The following is a 17,389-nucleotide window of genomic DNA, read 5'->3' on the forward strand; positions in this document are numbered from 1 at the left end:
AAAGAGCTGTCGTTGGAAAAAGTTGCAAGTTTCATGAGTTGTCTCACATATAAGAAAACCTTTCTCAGAACTGAAACTTACCAGAAATTGGGCTGAAACTTCTAAAAACACTCTTTCAAAATCATGAGCTTAGAGGCTGGATATTGAGGGCTGGTAAAGGCTGGAGCAGTTGTGTAAGTCTGAGATGGCGTTAAAGTAGATTACCTTTCTGTCTTCATTGAAGGAGCTTATTAAGTACTGTGATTATGAAATTACACATCTCTAGGAAAGAATTTGTTAACTCCAAATACACCCAAGATGCTAATATTCTATTTATATTGCATAAGTATTTCACAATGATCTCAAACAAGAGCTAGGTACAATGCAGAGAGAGAGAGAGAGAGAGAGAGAGAGAGAGAGAGAGAGAGAGAGAGAGAAAGAGAGACAGAGAGGCTTTGCTAACTGCTGAACAGAATATAAAGCTCACTGTGTGGAAGCTCACCTAGAACCGTCACCACTCACTAATCAAACATCTGCACAACTTAATAGGAAGCACCCACAGTAAGTGGTCACCTCAGGACCCCACTCTGTCCCATCTCCCAAGGAATTTCACTACCCCCCCCCCCATGTATTGCCTCCCTGAACTAATTTGCCACCCATATCTCTGATTTCAACTCCAGTTCAGGTGACTCTTCTCATCTAGTGATAGCTAGACTTGACACTCCCCGCTTCTACCTTTATCAAAAATAAGACCTCCCAGTGAAAAACTCTGGGTTTTGCTTGGCAGCCCTGACAAGCAGCCAGATTTGGGCAGTGAGTCAGCCCCAATTTTTCTGGCTCCGAGATAAACACGGCTTTTCCAGAGACGCTGAGGGGACTAGGGAGACTGAGATGCGCTTGCAAATCAGGATGAAGAGTTCAAGGGAGGATGTTCTTGGTTCTTGGTTAGGTTCCTTTGGGGTGGGGGTGGGGGTGGGGGTGGGGGTAACCCAGCATCTGAATTCCTGATGCTAACGTCTTACCTTGCAGCAAGCCTTAAGGAAGGCTTCCTAAGCGGTATGTCTGGTGTTGCTTGTGCCTAAAACAGCGTCTGGGCCTGACACTGGTAGGCGTAGGCGCTACCGTTCACTTTGGGACTCCTCAGCTAGGTCCACTCTCCTGGAACCCTTCCCGTGACATGCGCAGGCGGGGCCTATTACTGTCATTGCAGGGTCCACGCAGCCCTGGCTGAAGTTCGTGGGCTGAAGACCAGCCCCAGACCCCGGCGATGAGCTTCCAGCCCCGCAGCCTCAAGCCCTGGGAAGCGAGTGACTCTGGGAAGGCCCTCGGCCCCCACGCCCGGCCAGCCCTGCCTCCTGCGCCTCCCTCCAGCTGCTTGCTTCCACCTGTCCTTAACACCAGCGCTTGTACTTCGTGCCGTTTTGTCTCACAGAACAAGTTCAGTTTTCACTTAATGTTTTCAGACAGCGAGAAGTGGGAGAAAGGGTCCTCCCTTTATACTCACAGTTAATTTTTGTGAAAGGACAGAGCAAGCAAGCGAGTGACGAGAAATGGGATTAACGAGGGAAGCTTTTCTTTATTTGAAGGAGACAACTTTGCAACCAAAGAGGAAGTGAGAACAGTGGACATCTTTGCCTTTTTAAAGTCTTCATGGAAAGGTGTTGGGGGCATAGGAGGAGATGCATACTGGAGTGAGGGGAAGCCCACAGGGCCCTCGGGGGACCCCACAGGTAGCCACGGGAAGCCCGCCGGAGAGCCAAGCGCCCTCAGCCCCTTCCCTCTGCCCCTTCCCTCTCGGCAGTAGTTCCACATCTGCCCTATCAAGTAAAGGCCCACCTAGGAGCTTGTTTGCAAATAGACCCTTTGGCCAAAGCAAAAGTGCTTGGTAAAATTGTCACTTTAGTGCTGGTTGCGTCTAGCATTGTTTTTTTCTGATAAGGGAATGCATGAATCAAGCCAAGTAATTCTCCCCCTCTGAGGACACAGACTAACCTTCTCCAGGCGAGTGAGCCTAGATGCCCACGCAGCTGGCAGAGCTGTACACGGCGCAGGCCCAGAACGCATTGCTGAGATTACTACTTCCCTGAACGTGTCACTAATGGTATCAGCCATTGACTGCTTCCAGGAAAGTTCATAGAAAACCAAATTGCACAAATTTTCCTCCATTTTATTTTAGTGGTTGCTTTGGGTTGAATTTGATCTCAAGTGGGATTATAGCTCCAAAGTTTTACTGAATTCAATTTCTTGGGTTCCTTTGCTATATGATACAGCAAAGTCACTGAAATATAGCTCAAGCAGGACTGGCAAGATAGCTCAGTGGACTAAATGCCTGCTTATGCAAGTGCAGGGACTGGGTTCAATCTCTCCCACCACATGCAGCACCGGCCTCACCCCCAGGGTGCAGGCCCCACCCCCAGGGTGCACTGAACAGGTCACCTAGAACAGGCATGGTAGTGCACGCCTGTAATTCCAGTAATGGGGAGGAACGCAGGAGGATCACTTGAACTGCGTAGTGAGACCCTGTACCAAATACATTATATATATATATACAAAAGGAAATAGAGCTCAAGTGCATTATTCTAATTTCCCCCCAAACTGAGTGACTACATTGGTAATGGCAGCTTTGTTCTATAATTTATTACTTAAGAAACACTTTAGACATCATGAATTAGAGAAAGAGAGGAAGGGAGAAGGGACGGACGGGAAGGAAGTGGCAGGGGAGGGGAGGAGAGGGGAAGGGAAGGAAGACAGAAGACAAGCATTTCCCTCGGAGGCATGGGTTCCGTTCCAAGCCCGGGGCTGCGTGTCCTTACGATCTGTCCAGGGCCTCCACGCTTCCTCCCTTCGGTCAGCTCACTCTCTGAGGTCACCCTTCCCCATCCTCCAGGCCTATCCTTCCCTCTTGCTGCAGAATTTCGTAAATAGTTGTGCTAAGAGTCACTGGTGGACCCAATTAGTAAACCACCTTCCCCTTGCAAAAAAGCTGGCAGGTGTACTTACGGCTAGTGTACCATTCATGACCTGGATATATAAGGAAGTTGCTTCTTCATTAACTCAGGGGAACCTGGGTCCTCCCAGTGTCTTTAGATGGATAAAGCATATATACAAAAATAAAAATTAAAACAAAGGCCCTGTCTGCTAAGAACGTCGTGTGTAGTTATGGCATTTACAGACTGCTTTTTCTTCTATTTGAGATCATTTATAACACATGATCCCCAATACCATCTGCAGCTCACTTGGCCATTGGTCCTCTAGCAGTCAGTCAAAAATGTGATCTGGACAAACTAAGGCCCACAAGGCAGATTTCTAAATAAGAGGGAGTAGCTGGGCTGGCCAAATAACTCAGTGGATTAAAGCACCTGCTTTGGCAGATGCAGTGGCCAGGGTTTGATCCCCAAGCCTGCCCCCGGGGCACACTGAGATGACAATTGAGACTGGGTGTGGTGGCACATGCCTGTAATTCCAGTGCTTGGGAGGCTGAACACAGGAGAATCACTGCAGCTCTGATCTATGGATTGAGACTCTGTAGATTTTTACTAAAAAATACAAACAAAAAAAGCTCCCCTCAGCCTGACACCCTGTGCCTTGCACGATCTGACCTCACTGGCCTGGGCAACCTTATTTCCCCCATCTCTAGCCATCTACAGCTAAACCATTTCATGTGTGCATCACTACATTTTCATGCCTTTTAATGTTATCTCTTGCTGTGGAAATTACTCTAAAACCTACTGGTTAAAGCAGTAAACATTTATTATCCTATAATCAAATATTGTGGCATGAGGATTTAGGTGCAGCTAAGCCATGTGGTCTGGCTTGGAATTTATGAGGAAGTTATAGTTGTGCGAGGTCTAAGTGTCCCTTCCAACATAACTCACTAGCAAGTTGGGTCCACCAACTTGCGGCTCATTGGAGAGGCCGCAGCTCTGTACGTGGGACTCTCCCAATGCTGTCTGGTATAACTTTTGGCTTTCACCCCGAGCGAGCGAGCTTGGGGGGGGCAGCTGTGTATAAGGCATCCTTTTAAGACCTAACACAACTAGCCACGTGGCACCATCTCCACCACAAAGTCAAACATGCTGAAGGGTGAGAACTTGGCTCCAGGTCTGAAGGAAGCGTGTCAGGCGCCGTGGTGCTCCTGTCGCGTTGTTCATTTAAGGCCTGCCAGGACTGCCATGGCCAGATCAGCACAGCCCGATCTCATGAGCCTTCAGAGCCCCCGTTCTGCTGTGATTTCCTTCCAAAAGCCTTCTTAAATCCCTCGCAGAGCTTTCCTTTCTTTGCACTCTCCTTATATTGTCTGTATTTTAAACTAATTTTATTGCCTTTTATATTGAGCACTGTACATAGGGTCGGGTCCATGCCAGTGTTTGTCCACAGGGGCGCTGTTAAGCAACTCTCTGCTGTGGGGCTGGTCTTGGTGCCAAGGAGGCCAAGCTGCACTCCTGGGCTCTTGCCATGGTGCGCGAAGATTTCTACCCCTGGTTATGGAAGTAAAAAACGTCTCCGGACAGGGTCCAGTGTTCCCATGGGCAACATCACCGCTTATTGAGACCCTCACTTCTCGACAATTAAGTAGGAGTTAACGGCATAAGCTCAAATCTCTACTCCAAGACTGTCCTAATAGGCTATACTAATATCTTGTTTTCCCTTTTGGGGGAAGGTGGGGATTGAACCCAGGGCCTTTGCACTGAGCTGACGGTAAGTTCCCCAGGCTGAGCTCAAGCAAGGCTTTGCCTGTTGGCAACCAGGAACTTGACTCTGATGTCCTCAATGCATGTGCTGCATGTTCCTCCCACCAACTTTGCCAATGCTAGTGCTCTTGCCACCTGTTTGTGCTTAGTTTATTGGGTCTTACTTTCCTGAACTGGCATGCAAGGTCCTCTATGTGGTCCAAGCTGCTCCTACATTTCTGCTGTGCATGAATCACCTCCTCACTGCTGGGACAGAATTCTAACAGACACACAACTCGGAGGAGAAAAGGGCTGTTTTGGCTTCATGTTTCAGCCCATGGTCAGCTGGTTCCAGGGCAGAACCATTGTGGCTGAAGGGCCTAGCGGGGGAAGCAGCTCTCCTGATGGCAGCCAGGAAGGAGAGCAGGGGCAGAGTGAGATGAAGGTTCAGGGAGCCAGGGCCATGCCCCGCTGGGCCAAACCAAGCTTCACAACCTCCTAGGCACCCCTTCAGCCAACCCAGTTGGTGGTGAAGATCAGCCACAGCACTGGACACTGTCCTCACTGTGGGTGCTTCAGGCATTCTGCCTTGTCTTACTTCGCACCTGCACACCACGCTAATTCCCTCTGCCCAGCTACCCACCCTAGAGTTGGCTCCTTTCTTCAACTTCCATGATGCTAAGCTCCTTTGAACGCTGAAAAATTAAACTCCTCCAGGAAACTGCTGAATAGTCCATTTCACTTACACTTTTAAAATCTAAAATAGTCTATTAAAAAGCAGGTGTGGTGGACATGGATGCGATCCCAGCACTCTGGAGGGTGAGGCAAGAGGATTGTCACAAGTTTGAGGCCAGCCTGGACTACACAGAGAGATTGTCTCAACTACAAAAAATCCTACTATGTGTCCTATGACATCATTGCAAGACAGTCATGGTATATAATGTGTGTATTATTTTTATCACACAAATGTAGAAGGCCTTTTGAACGGAACTGAAAAGCTGCTTTGTAAAAGTTCTCCTTTGCCTTTCTGCTCACTCAGAGGACTTAAAATCAGATGCATGCTATACTGGCTACCGTTTTGTATGCTCCTCAATGCTTTATTTATGTATTCCATAACCATCACAACTTGCTTCCAGTGGTAAACACTGTTTTGAATGTCTGCATCAGAGTAGACTCAGTATCTTCTACCATGGTTAGTCCTACCTCCTAGGATGTGAGGCAGTGTGTTCACAATGAACAAAAACTGAGCATGGGCCAGGAGCTAGGGGTCACTGCGATCACTGTGGATAGGGATCAAGCAGTTAGCTGCGTCCTTTCCCGTACACATTCTACATGTTACACTGCTGTGAAAACAAGGCAAGAACACCAAGAGCCAGAGGCTGAGCCATGTGCTGCACAGATTCTCATTTAATGATCACAGCTGCCCACAAGTGTGACTTTCAGCCCAGAGACTAGAACACACCAAAAGAGGCTGTAAGAGAAGACCCAGCCCCACCTTACAGTAAGTCAGGGCAGAACTGGCAGGTGACTTTGGTTGGGTTCCAGAAGCCAGACTCGAGGGCTGCACAGTACATCAGGGCGAGACTTCCAACCCTGAGGTATTTGTTAAGTGGAGCCAATAGGAAGTTATGGAAAAGACTAAAGAAATTGATTCAAGCACTTCAGGAATCTGAGGCTATTGCAAGTCCAAGCCATGCCTGGGGACTGTAGTGAGACTGTCTCAAAAGGGAGGGTGTGGCTCAGTGGGAAGGTCCTGGCTTCAATCCCCTGTGCCACCACCAAAAAACAAATACAATGTTTGTTCATTCAAAATATTTAGCACATTATCTTACACAAACACACATAATAGATATTTAACAATCCCTTTTATCGTAAAATATACTGTGACAGGGTTAGAAGTTCAATACACAAGCTCCTTGCCTCCCAACACAGGGTAATGTGGGCATAAAAGAGTCTCCAAGATTTCCTGCCCTAGAACTACAGAATCACATGCGGGAGCAGGGCGCACGCAGGGGCTTTCCGACGTAGCCAATGCTGCTAATCCGTGGACCGTGAGTGAATCAGAAGGGTGACCCTGGTGAGCACATCTGACTTCATGGGGCCTCGAAAACAGAAACTCTCTTCCACTGGTAGCAGAAAAGCCAGAGATTTGACATGCAAGGAAAACTAGAGGCGTGACTGCGTGCTTTGGTGATGGAGGGGCCACAGGGACCGCATCCTGCCGACAGTCTAAGGAAGCTGGAAGGAGTTTGCCCCAGTCCCTCCGGACAAGCGTGGAGCTCGGCTAACACCCTGATTGCTGCTTCTGAAACCAGAACTCTCTGTCCCCCTGGACCTGCCCAGACTTCTGAAGTGCTGTTAACTAGTAAGGTTTGCAGTAACGTGCCACTCAGGAAGCACACAAAACCACAGGGAATACAGAAATAAAGATAAGGGATCACGCACACACAGATCCGTACTTTATGTACACCTGCATGCATAAAAGAAGAAACAGAACTGATACCTAGGTGGAATGGGGAGCTGCAAAATGCAAGCACTACCATTTAGAAACCCAGCACTTGCCAACTGCCCACTGTGGCTGAGGGGAGGTTGACATAAAGGAGAGAAAAAAGGGATCCCAGGCTTAGGAGCATAAGAAAAGGACGAGCAAGCAGAAAGGAGTCTTCGGAGGTGACACCCACAGAGGGAAGCAATGGGGGACAGCCGGGCAGGTGGAGTGTGGGAGGCAGGTGCAGCCTGTAGTGTGTCCTGCCATCTGGAGAGTGGCTGGCCCTTTGCTCCTTACAATTAGCTGCACTTTTAAAAGAGACTTTCAAAACTAAATGAAAATACCTGAATTCACAGGGATAGAGACTCAGAGTATTTGTATGAATATGTATGTGCATATTATGTAGTTTTCTATTTTTGTATATTTTAACATGTTTCAGTAACAGGTTAAATAATTATGCCTGGACTTCCTCTTCTCCAGCTGGAACCATGGAGCATGCAGAAAAGAAAAGGAAGGTTCCTGCTGTGCCAGAAACCCTTAAGAAAAAACGAAGACATTGCGCAAGTTGAAGATAAAGCGCATGAGAAAGAAGTTTGCCCAGAAGACATTTCGCAAGGCGAGGAGGAAGCTCGCCTATGAAAAAGCCAGGCACTATTATAAGTACAGACAGACGACAGATGTACAGAATTGAGATCTGAATGGCTAGGATGGTAAGAAAAGCTGGTGACTTCTATGCCCCTGCAGAGCCCAAACTGGCATTAGTCATCCAGATCAGGGGTATCAATGGTGCAAGCCCAAAGGTCCACAAGGTGTTGCAGTTTATTCGCCTTCGCCAAATCTTCAGTGGTACCTTTGTTCAGCTCAACAAGGCTTCAAATAACATGCTGAGAATTGTGGAGCCATATATTGTGTGGGGGTGCCTAAACCTGAAGTCCATGAACAAACTAACACACAAGCGTGGCTGTGGCAAAGTCGTAAGAAGCGAATTGCCTTGACAGATAATTCACTGATTGCTCGATCTCTTGGTAAATATGGCATCATCTGCATGGAGGATCTGATTCATGAGATCTGTACTGTTGGAAAATGCTTCAAAGAGGCAAATAACTTTCTGTGGCCACTTCAAGTTATCATCTCCTCAAGGTGGAATGAAGAAAAAGACCACCTATTTTATGGAAGGTGGAGATGCAGGAAATAGGGAAGACCAGATCAACAGGCTTATTAGAAGGATGAACTAAGGTATCTACCATGGTGTTTTTATGATTTGGTCAGTTAATAGAGTATCTGCTTCCCCCCGCCCAAAATAAATAAAATAAAAAACAAATAATTATACCTTTTGTTCTTCTAAAAGAAAATTATGAATTCCTATGAATTGTTCAATATTTAAAACAGCAAATTAAAAACACATTATATACTCACAAAAAAGAAAATTTGCTTCTTTTACAATAGACAAAACCATAAAAATATTTTGATGTAACACAAGAATGAGAAGTATCCATTTTCACCAAGTTATTTTGATATCCTGAGACATGCTTGTGATACAGCCTAATTATGAACACATAACATCTTTTCAACCTACTTCTCACTTAATAGTTACATTAACAGACTCCCATAGCTCTTAAAAGCAAGCTGTTGCAACTGAAAACACAATTTTCAGTATAATTTGGCATAATCTTACTTAATTATCAAATATGTCAGGATTGGTATTTTTTCCTATACTAAGAGAAAGAAAAATGTTTTTAAAAATTTCTGAAATAGTTTTTTCCTTAACTGAACGTTAAGGTATTTATCTAAGTACACTGATTAGTAGGCTCCTCTCTTTAAAGGAAAGGTTTTTCTCTAAAAAGAAATGTCAATTATTCCTAATCCTACCGGCTGAGAAGTGCATGCATGTAATGTCACCTAAACCGAGTTTGCTCATTCCTGCCCCAGCCTGGACCTAGGAGCTCCCAAGATGCCTTGTGTGCTGAGAAGAATTACAGCAAGTCTCCTGCGGCAGCAGCCACTGAGTACATGAGGCACCACACTGCCGCTCTGGTGGCCCAAACTCTTCGGAAATTCTGGATCGCGGACCTGAAAACAGGGTAACATCAATGGATACTTAGAGTGTGTGCACTTTGGAAGGATGACACAGACGCAAGCAAACAGGTGCTAAGCACACCACGGCGATCAGAGGGTTAGACTCCAGGTGGCAGCCGGAGAGAGATTGTAAGAAAAAATGTTAAAAAAAATATCCCCATTACTGGGCGTGGGGGCACACTCCTGCAGTCCTAGCGCTTGGGAGGTTGAGGCAGGAGGACTGCCAAAAGCTCGAGGCCAGCCTGTGCTACACAGCTAGCCAAGACACCGCCTCAGAAAAACCACAGCACACCACACACACCAGACCTCCTCACGAGACAGTTCTAGTGATGTGCAGACACTTCATCACATGACTCAGGCTTCCTTCTCAAATATATTTAACAGTCCAACATTAATACTTTTAATACAGAAATTTTATCCACATTTAATTAAAAAACTATAAACAATGCTAATTATACAAACATGTTAGAAAATGACTCCCTAGTACATTTTCAAGTGAAATCCTGTTTTTTAAAAACACAAAGTAATATCTTTCCCAGGGTTAACTAGGAAACGGCATAATCTAAAACACTTTTCACATAATTATTATTATAATGAAGTAGTTAAACACAAACATATAAACATTTAAAAAGAGTAATGCCTTGAAATGTAAGTATAAAAGTCAACTCCATTTACATTAGTTTTACAGAACAATGAGAACAACTATTAGAACATAAATGGTCGTTAATTAAAGTTTAATTACTATTCCAATAATTCACTCTGAGAATACAACTGAGTCTGACCACTTCTGACCAGAAGTACTTCCCTGCAAAGAGCCCTGTCCTGCTCCTGGCCCAGCACTCTCTGTCTCACATGGATTTCCTCGTTGATAGCAGCAGATGATTACATGCAAGTGGCATTTAACATAAACTGCGCCAAAGTGCCCTACAATTTCATTTTGGGCTGAATTAATTAACTTCACAGCAGGTAGTGGAGGTGCTGCCCATGAGCTGAAAGAAACTCCTGGCTGCTTAACCTACGTTACACAAGTTGTCTCTAAATCAAGGCAGCTTCCATTTTTAATAAACAGCACCAGGCAAAATACATTTAATGGTGCCCTAAAGGGTAAAGATAAGGCCTTTATAATAAGTGGATTTAGCTTTCCACATACATTCACATCCATTTAAAAAAAGTTAGGGGCAATGCAGACAGTTAAGGAGGGTTTAACAAAGCTCAGCAAGACATGGCATGCTTGATATTTACCTGAGGAAGTGTGTATATTTATAATGAAAAGTCTTTGTCCTTACAAGATGTTAAAATAAAAGATCTTATTTTTGTAACAATTAAAAAAATTTGTATCTTCAAGTCATCAAACTTCTAAGACAGCAACCCTCCTATCGTGCCTCTCCAGTCGTATGAAGACCTGACAGAAAGCGGCTCCAAGTGCACAGTCTTCATACGTACAGAAACAAATCAGAAGGACAAACATGGAATGTACAAAGGCACCTATGGGATACCTGACACCTTTCACGTTACACAGCCTATTTCTCTGTCATAAACTTGGGGCCCAGGAAATGAGAAAACGAACGCTTCTGACAAATACTTTGACAGTGTTTTACTCAGTACTTTTTTAATTTTAAAAAGGAAAATGGAAGTTGGAGAGAGGAAGGAAAGAAAAGGAAGAAGCAAACTCCAGTTCTATATTGTAACTTCCCTTCTAAGGGGACAGGTAAGTTATCTTCAAATGGGCACCATGATCAAAAGATGGAGCTAAGATTGCTGGCTGATTTCTAGACTCTGACACACAGGAAGATGGGTTCCCAGAAACACAAAGAACACTGTGGAAGGTGGGGGCGAGCAGGCTGGGCTGGGGGTGGGGTGTGCACAGGCAGGCTTCACCCGGCTGGTTCTAGGAAGGACTGCAGACCTGGTTCAGACTGCCCTTCTGAGAACACAAGTAAGTTCTCTTTCCTGTACAATTCAAAATTCTTCTTGCTATAATTTGTAGCAGGAGAAATGACTATAACTTAGAAGTTTTAATACTGATTTGTAATAAAGAAAGGCATCAACTAGAAAAAAAAAAAAGGAATGCTTAGATGCCAGTATCAGAAACAGTTTTGCCTGCAGCACCTTCTAGCTGAAAAATTTAGTGATGATGACAATCACAGAATCCATCAAAAACAGCAGCAAACTTAAAAACCTTAAGAATCTAAATAATATCCTTTAGGTTTTGAGTATATAATTTAATGAAATAGCAATTGCAACAGAAATTTATGAGACCCTTCCAGTAGAAAAAAATAATCAGCTTTTTAGGTCACTTTCTTCTCCCCAAATGCCATGTCTGCCCTGGTGTCATTAGTCACAAGAGATCTTTCATCAGGCCCAAAGTAATCTGGCAGCTACATCATGTTCTATAAATGACAAAGGACCATGCTATCTAAAAATAATGAAGGCTCCATTTAAATTAATGCTTTCTTTGGTCAAGTGTTCATTTTATTTTGTAATAATATAGCTCTGATCCAAATAGAGCTCTTCCTAGCTTTAAAAAGATCTCCAGATATTATACACGGGGCAGTGATTTTTTATATTTTTACTCGCAATGACATTTAGGGTTCAGTGTGATTTGAGATTTTTAGTGCTGTTAGTGACACCTTATGGAAACTTTTATTTGGAAATTCTGATTAAATTTTTTTAAACTGTTCCCTTCTTGTTTACAATAAGTGTTGTTATACAAATGAACTTTTTATTCAAGATATTCATCTTCTTGTTATTTATTCCTCACTGGGCTTCATAATCCTGTTTGGGTCCCTATGACTACTTGCTCTGGAAGTTACCTCCTATGGAAATGATTCCAGTGTTACTGTTGTAAGAATAGCACTTTTAATGAGTAGTGTCAATAGCACACATCAACCCTTACTAGAAAAAGGAAACTAATTAAAAATTTTAAAAGGATTAATTCTGAAAATTATTACCATGGCCAACTTTTATGATTTTTTAAATCTGCCATCTGTTTTTCAAATAAGTATTAAATTTTAAGGTGCTAATCAGCTACGCACTTCCTGAGACTCCACAGTCATAATGCAATCAGTACCACACACCAAAGCGGACGTCACAACACTTCACCTACCGTCACTCTGAATGAAGAAATGCCATGCTTGTGAGAGTTAAGGATTCAGGGCGCATCAAAGAAACAACTCTGAGTAGCACATTACAGCTTCTCTTGAAAACACAGTTTAATATTTCAAAATTTGTCCCAGGAATCTAAAAGGTCAAGCCCATAAACTGGTAAGTTAAACAATAGAGGACAGCCAGTGAGCTGTCAGATGAGAATTCCAGAACGCTAAGAAGAAAGTTTTCTTGGGTGGATTCTATGATTTGTGGCTTGAATAAAAGCTTTGAAACATTCCATTAGTATTTACATTCTCACAATGAGAATATGGCTCACATGTAACACATTTTAAATTACTAGACAGTCTCTCCCCGAAAGTAATGTTAATGGTTTCTTCTGTTTAGTGCTCATTCACTGCTTGGTACTAGTTTAGGAATAAATTAACCCTTCCAACAATTAGGATATTGTCTAGAAACTGCCTCTTATACTCTATGGGGAAAATCACTTACACCCTAATAGAAATTAAAATCTATTTCATTACACAATTTTTTTCTGTACCTAACAGCTTATTCTTTATGCAAGTTGCTACCGCATTTACCTAAAGAGCTCCACACATTACACCGTCCCAGGCCTCTGAATTAGCCTCCCAGCAGCACCTGCTCAGGGCTGTGCACTGCGAGGGCTTCCTACCCTGGGGCCTGCAACCACGACCTGGGGTCCAAAACGCCTCTGATGGATCTCTGCCTTGGGGCTGGCACTGGCTTAGTTTCAAAACTGGTTTGAGTGCCTGTGTGCACACCGTCAGAGGAACTATTTTTCCTGGCAGGCAGAAGTTTTCGAGGAGCGGCAACCGGTTTCTGTAAGGCCTGTTGCCGGGCTGCTGGGCTGCCGTCCAGAGGCCAGGCCTGGGATGGACCTGCACCGCCCCTGTCGTCCTCAGCCGGCTGATCTGCGCTGCTCTGCGTGTTCAAGCTGAATGGAGGTTTGTCAGGAGGAGGGAGGGGAGCGCGTCTCTTTTTCCTTTTCTCGTCATTTAACTGCTTGACCGCAGGAGACAACACCTTTTTCTGGACATTCATCTTGTGACTGCCATCAAATATTGATGCCCAAGGAGGTGGGGAGACCTCTTCATCCTGACTGAGTAGGAACTGCCCATTTGTTTCTTCAATTTTTTTTTGAATTATGTCAGTTAAACTTTCAAGTTTCACAGGTGAATCAATGCCTGTAATAATTTTAAGGAAAAATTAGATGGGAAAAATTCAAGAGTTTGCGCTTTAACTTACGATTTCCCAAACTAAGAAGTTACTAACCTATATTGGCCATCAAAACCTTAAGAGTATGGTAACCAATAAAATGTTTACCTATAAAAATAACTAACCAATAAAACCCAAACCCAAAGATATCGAGCATGGTGCCTCATACATGTACTATGTATTATACACACATGAGCTTTCTAGGAAAGCTTGATATACAAGCTGTGATAATTATAATTCAATCAGTATTCTTTCTTGTAGACTAGAAAAGTCTCTGGTAAAGTGAAAAAAGCAAAACAAATCAGAAACAAAAAAACATCAAATCAAAACCTCAGGAAGAGAGTGCAGCCTTTATTCTATCTCAGTGATAAGCGTGCAGGGTGCAACTGTCCCTGGAGCAGGGAGGGCTGCGCCTCCTGCACTCCCAGCCCCTGGAGCACTGAACCTGAGGCCCGCTGGGCTGCACAGGGAGCAGCCTGAACCACACGCGGAGACCCTGTCTCAAAGGACCCCAGAAATTTTCCTTGGAAAACATAGAGGAACAGAGATAAATGTCTACTGAAGGAATTACTGGTATTTTTCCAATGTGTAAACCTAAACAAATTATTCCTAATCTAGCAGTTTAAAGTATATACAAATGCAGGTACATTAATGGCAAATTTGAAGAGAAGCGACTGTTGACTCGTGCTTATATACTAAACTATTCACTAAGACAATTCCCACAAGGACAAATAAACACCTTTTAAAAGTGTAGAAAAACAGAGTATTAATAGATTAAGAAATTTAAAATTTTCTAGATTACTAGACTTCATTATTTTTGACCAGAGATGAAAGCTTCCATTTATGAATGTTTATCTATCAAAACTACTTACGAACAAATTCAACAAAATACAGGAAAAAGTACTGATTACACTATAGAATCTGAAAGTTTGTATTTTCAGAATTTTATCAGCTATTCAGTTAATATTTATTTTCAGTGACTTTATTCATTTTAAATTTTAAAATTTTTGTCTGATTTTGAGCAAACTATGAAAAATGAGCATACATTAAGTTTGTATTAATTCATCTATTAAACATGAGTTCCTTAGCTTATAATCACAGTCTTTTTTCATTCATTTTGATTGTGCCTTGAAAATTTTAGCATTTTAATATCAATAGAAGAAGGAGCTTGAGCATAGACAATTTGTTTCCGTTATCCTGCAGCTTAGAAAGGCCAAACCCCACTTACTCATATCATGGTAGACTGAGGTTGCTTCTTTTGTCAAGAACAAAGGTGGTTTCCGTGGTGACAGAATCTCAATTTTCATAAGTTCTTCACAACAATGCTTCCATTGGCCTAAAAAAGAGAAAGGCAGGCTAGTTTAAAACATAAATATATATATATATATATTTTTCTTCATTTTTAACAGATATAGGTACTTTTTGCTTTGAGAAGTAACAGTGAATTTATAAATAAAGCATGGCTGTATAAAAGCTTTTAAGAAATTTTGTATTACTCACAATTTAAAGTCAAATTCTGCTCATATAAATAATCTATTCAAAAAATAAAGTTCTATGCATAAATATTAAGATCTCTAAGCTATTAGCTACTATTTTGCTAAACAGCCAACATGCTGCCTTAAAATTTCGTCCTGGTGCAGTGTGTGAAGGTTCTCTTCTTTTAAATATTAAACTAAAATACCTAGTGCTCAATACAGCTGACAGGTGCACGATGGCAGAAACATATTTGCCCAGAAGTAGGAAAAAAACATAAGAAATGGTGGATTTAAAAAATAACTTCAATTTGAAAATCTTGAGAAATAAGGCTTAACAAATATCTTTAAAGTCATTCTCATGCTTTTTGAAATAATGTAACCCTAGGAAAACATTGTGCATCTGCTTACACCAAAGAGACATAAAAACCTTTCTCCCAAAAAGAGAATCATAAACTTCTGAGTCTAATTTATTAAGAAACACTTCAAAGCCATTACAAATATGAAATAAGATAAAAGCAATGCATGGAATAAGTTGTTTCAACTGTTAAGTTAAATTTAAGCATATACATTAGTCTTTCTTTTATTTATGTTTCCTTATTTTTTCTTTCATTGTTTTAACTTTAAAATTTTCACATTTATTTCTCCTGAATGGATATTAAAAAATTTAATTTCACCAAATTTATTGTGTACTTCCATGCTGAATGACATCTATGTCAGACACTGTGTGTGTACAAATTAATAAAAACATTTTTCAGGTCCTGCGCTTTCATATTGGCCCCCCAGGAGATGTAGATGCTCTACATCTCTTCCATTTTTCATGCCCTCAATATTCCTAACTCAATATTCGACTTGGTCATTTCCTATAGCTTACGAAATAAAGACATTTCATGCTAAATTTTCTATTTACTTTTATTGTTTATACATTAAAAAATGAACCTCTCAGCATGCTTTCTTATGAGCTAAGAACAGAATCTGGTAAAAGCTTCAGAATAACCCACATAGCAGTTCAAAAAGGAAGTTCCTGGGTGCACCGTTTCAAAGGTTGCTCTCCAGAATTTAAATCCAGCAGGATGTGAGACCTGACAATTTATTTCTCTCCCTATTTCTTTTTATAAATAAATACAATAAAAGGCAGGGTTTTTCTTCTTGGCAGTAGGGGGGCTAGGAAATTACTCACTTTTAAGTGGCAAATGTTTTTCTGTCACATTCTTAGACAAGTTATTATATAGTATTTGTGTACACTGGTAGATGGAACCACTTCATTATTAAACTGGTAGAGAATAGTGGCCATAATGGACCCTGCACACAATGCCCACCCACTGTTACGCAAGCGGCTGACATCAGAGGAGCAATGCGATGCGCCCACGGGGGCAGACGTGCCTGTGCCCTGCCAGGAAGTCTGCATGCACAGGCAGACGTTGACGGCCAGGATCCTGCCAACAGCAGGGCTGCAGGTTGAACAGTAAATGGAACTGCTTTGTTCATGTGGGCATCTCTATAGTGAGGAAGTTACCCGTAATACTATTTACATTATAATGTTCCCACTCAAAATGATCTACTTTGCTAAGTTGCTAATATAGGCCAACACATATTAAATACTTGGGGGAAAAACCATGACATCAGCTCCAAGACGACTTTAACTCTATCTCTGATCTGCCTTTCAGGCCACACTCCTCTCCAGAGCAAGTGTCAGTCCCCTTTCAAATGTCTGCTAGCTCTAAAACATCACAATCTGTCCTTCTGGCCCTACTGCCGCCTTGCCTCCACCCCTGCTGCCCCTCTCCAAGCGTCCAAGCCTGCTTCCGGCCACGGGCTTGGGAAGGCTCAGTCTGTCAGCCTCAGCTTCCCCTCTCAGGTATGGCCAAAGAGCTGAAGAGCGCTCCGGCTACGAAGGCAGCCTTCCACTGCTCTGCTCCTGCCACCTGCCTCCACTACTCTTCAAGTAAGATCGTAGAAACTATGCTTGTCACTAGGAAAATAAAAATTTTAAAGCACAAGTCAATATTTAGGATGGAATAAACATTTCCATCTTTGATTTTTATCTCATACATAATGAATTTTGAAGTATAATTAAATTGAAGTATTCTATGTTATAGAATTTGTACTTTAAAAACTCTATAGGTTGGCAGCATCTATCCTGTAACGTATGATATACCAAGAAGCAGATGACCTGAGAGCCCAATCTTTCTACTTCTTGGTATATCATACTTTATATCTGATAGAAAATGTCCTAAGATTTGAATCCTTCTAACGCTCTACTTTAGCATAAATTATTTCAGATCTAGCAGGTGAGACCATTCTCAATAATAACTGATATCCAGACTACAACATATTGACCTTAGTGCCTTCACACACAGTTC

General features: G+C 42.5%; 1 protein-coding gene across 3 annotated transcripts in view; it reads right to left on the bottom strand.

The window, feature by feature from the left end:
- Nucleotides 1-12,407: 12,407 nt before the first annotated feature.
- Rtkn2 (rhotekin 2) overlaps nt 12,408-17,389 on the bottom strand; it is a 74,823-nt gene continuing 69,841 nt past the window's right edge. For all 3 annotated transcript variants that reach the window (XM_023716146.1, XM_023716147.1, XM_023716145.1), the window contains 2 exons: nt 14,783-14,890; nt 12,408-13,523 (listed from right to left, as the gene is read on the bottom strand). In XM_023716146.1, coding sequence (XP_023571914.1) covers nt 12,988-13,523; nt 14,783-14,890 — 644 coding nt within the window. In that variant the 3' untranslated portion in view covers nt 12,408-12,987. The remainder of the gene's footprint in view (nt 13,524-14,782; nt 14,891-17,389) is intronic.

This window comes from Octodon degus, unplaced genomic scaffold (genome assembly GCF_000260255.1).
Source record: "Octodon degus isolate 3935 unplaced genomic scaffold, OctDeg1.0 scaffold00046, whole genome shotgun sequence".
Classification (NCBI taxonomy): domain Eukaryota; kingdom Metazoa; phylum Chordata; class Mammalia; order Rodentia; family Octodontidae; genus Octodon; species Octodon degus.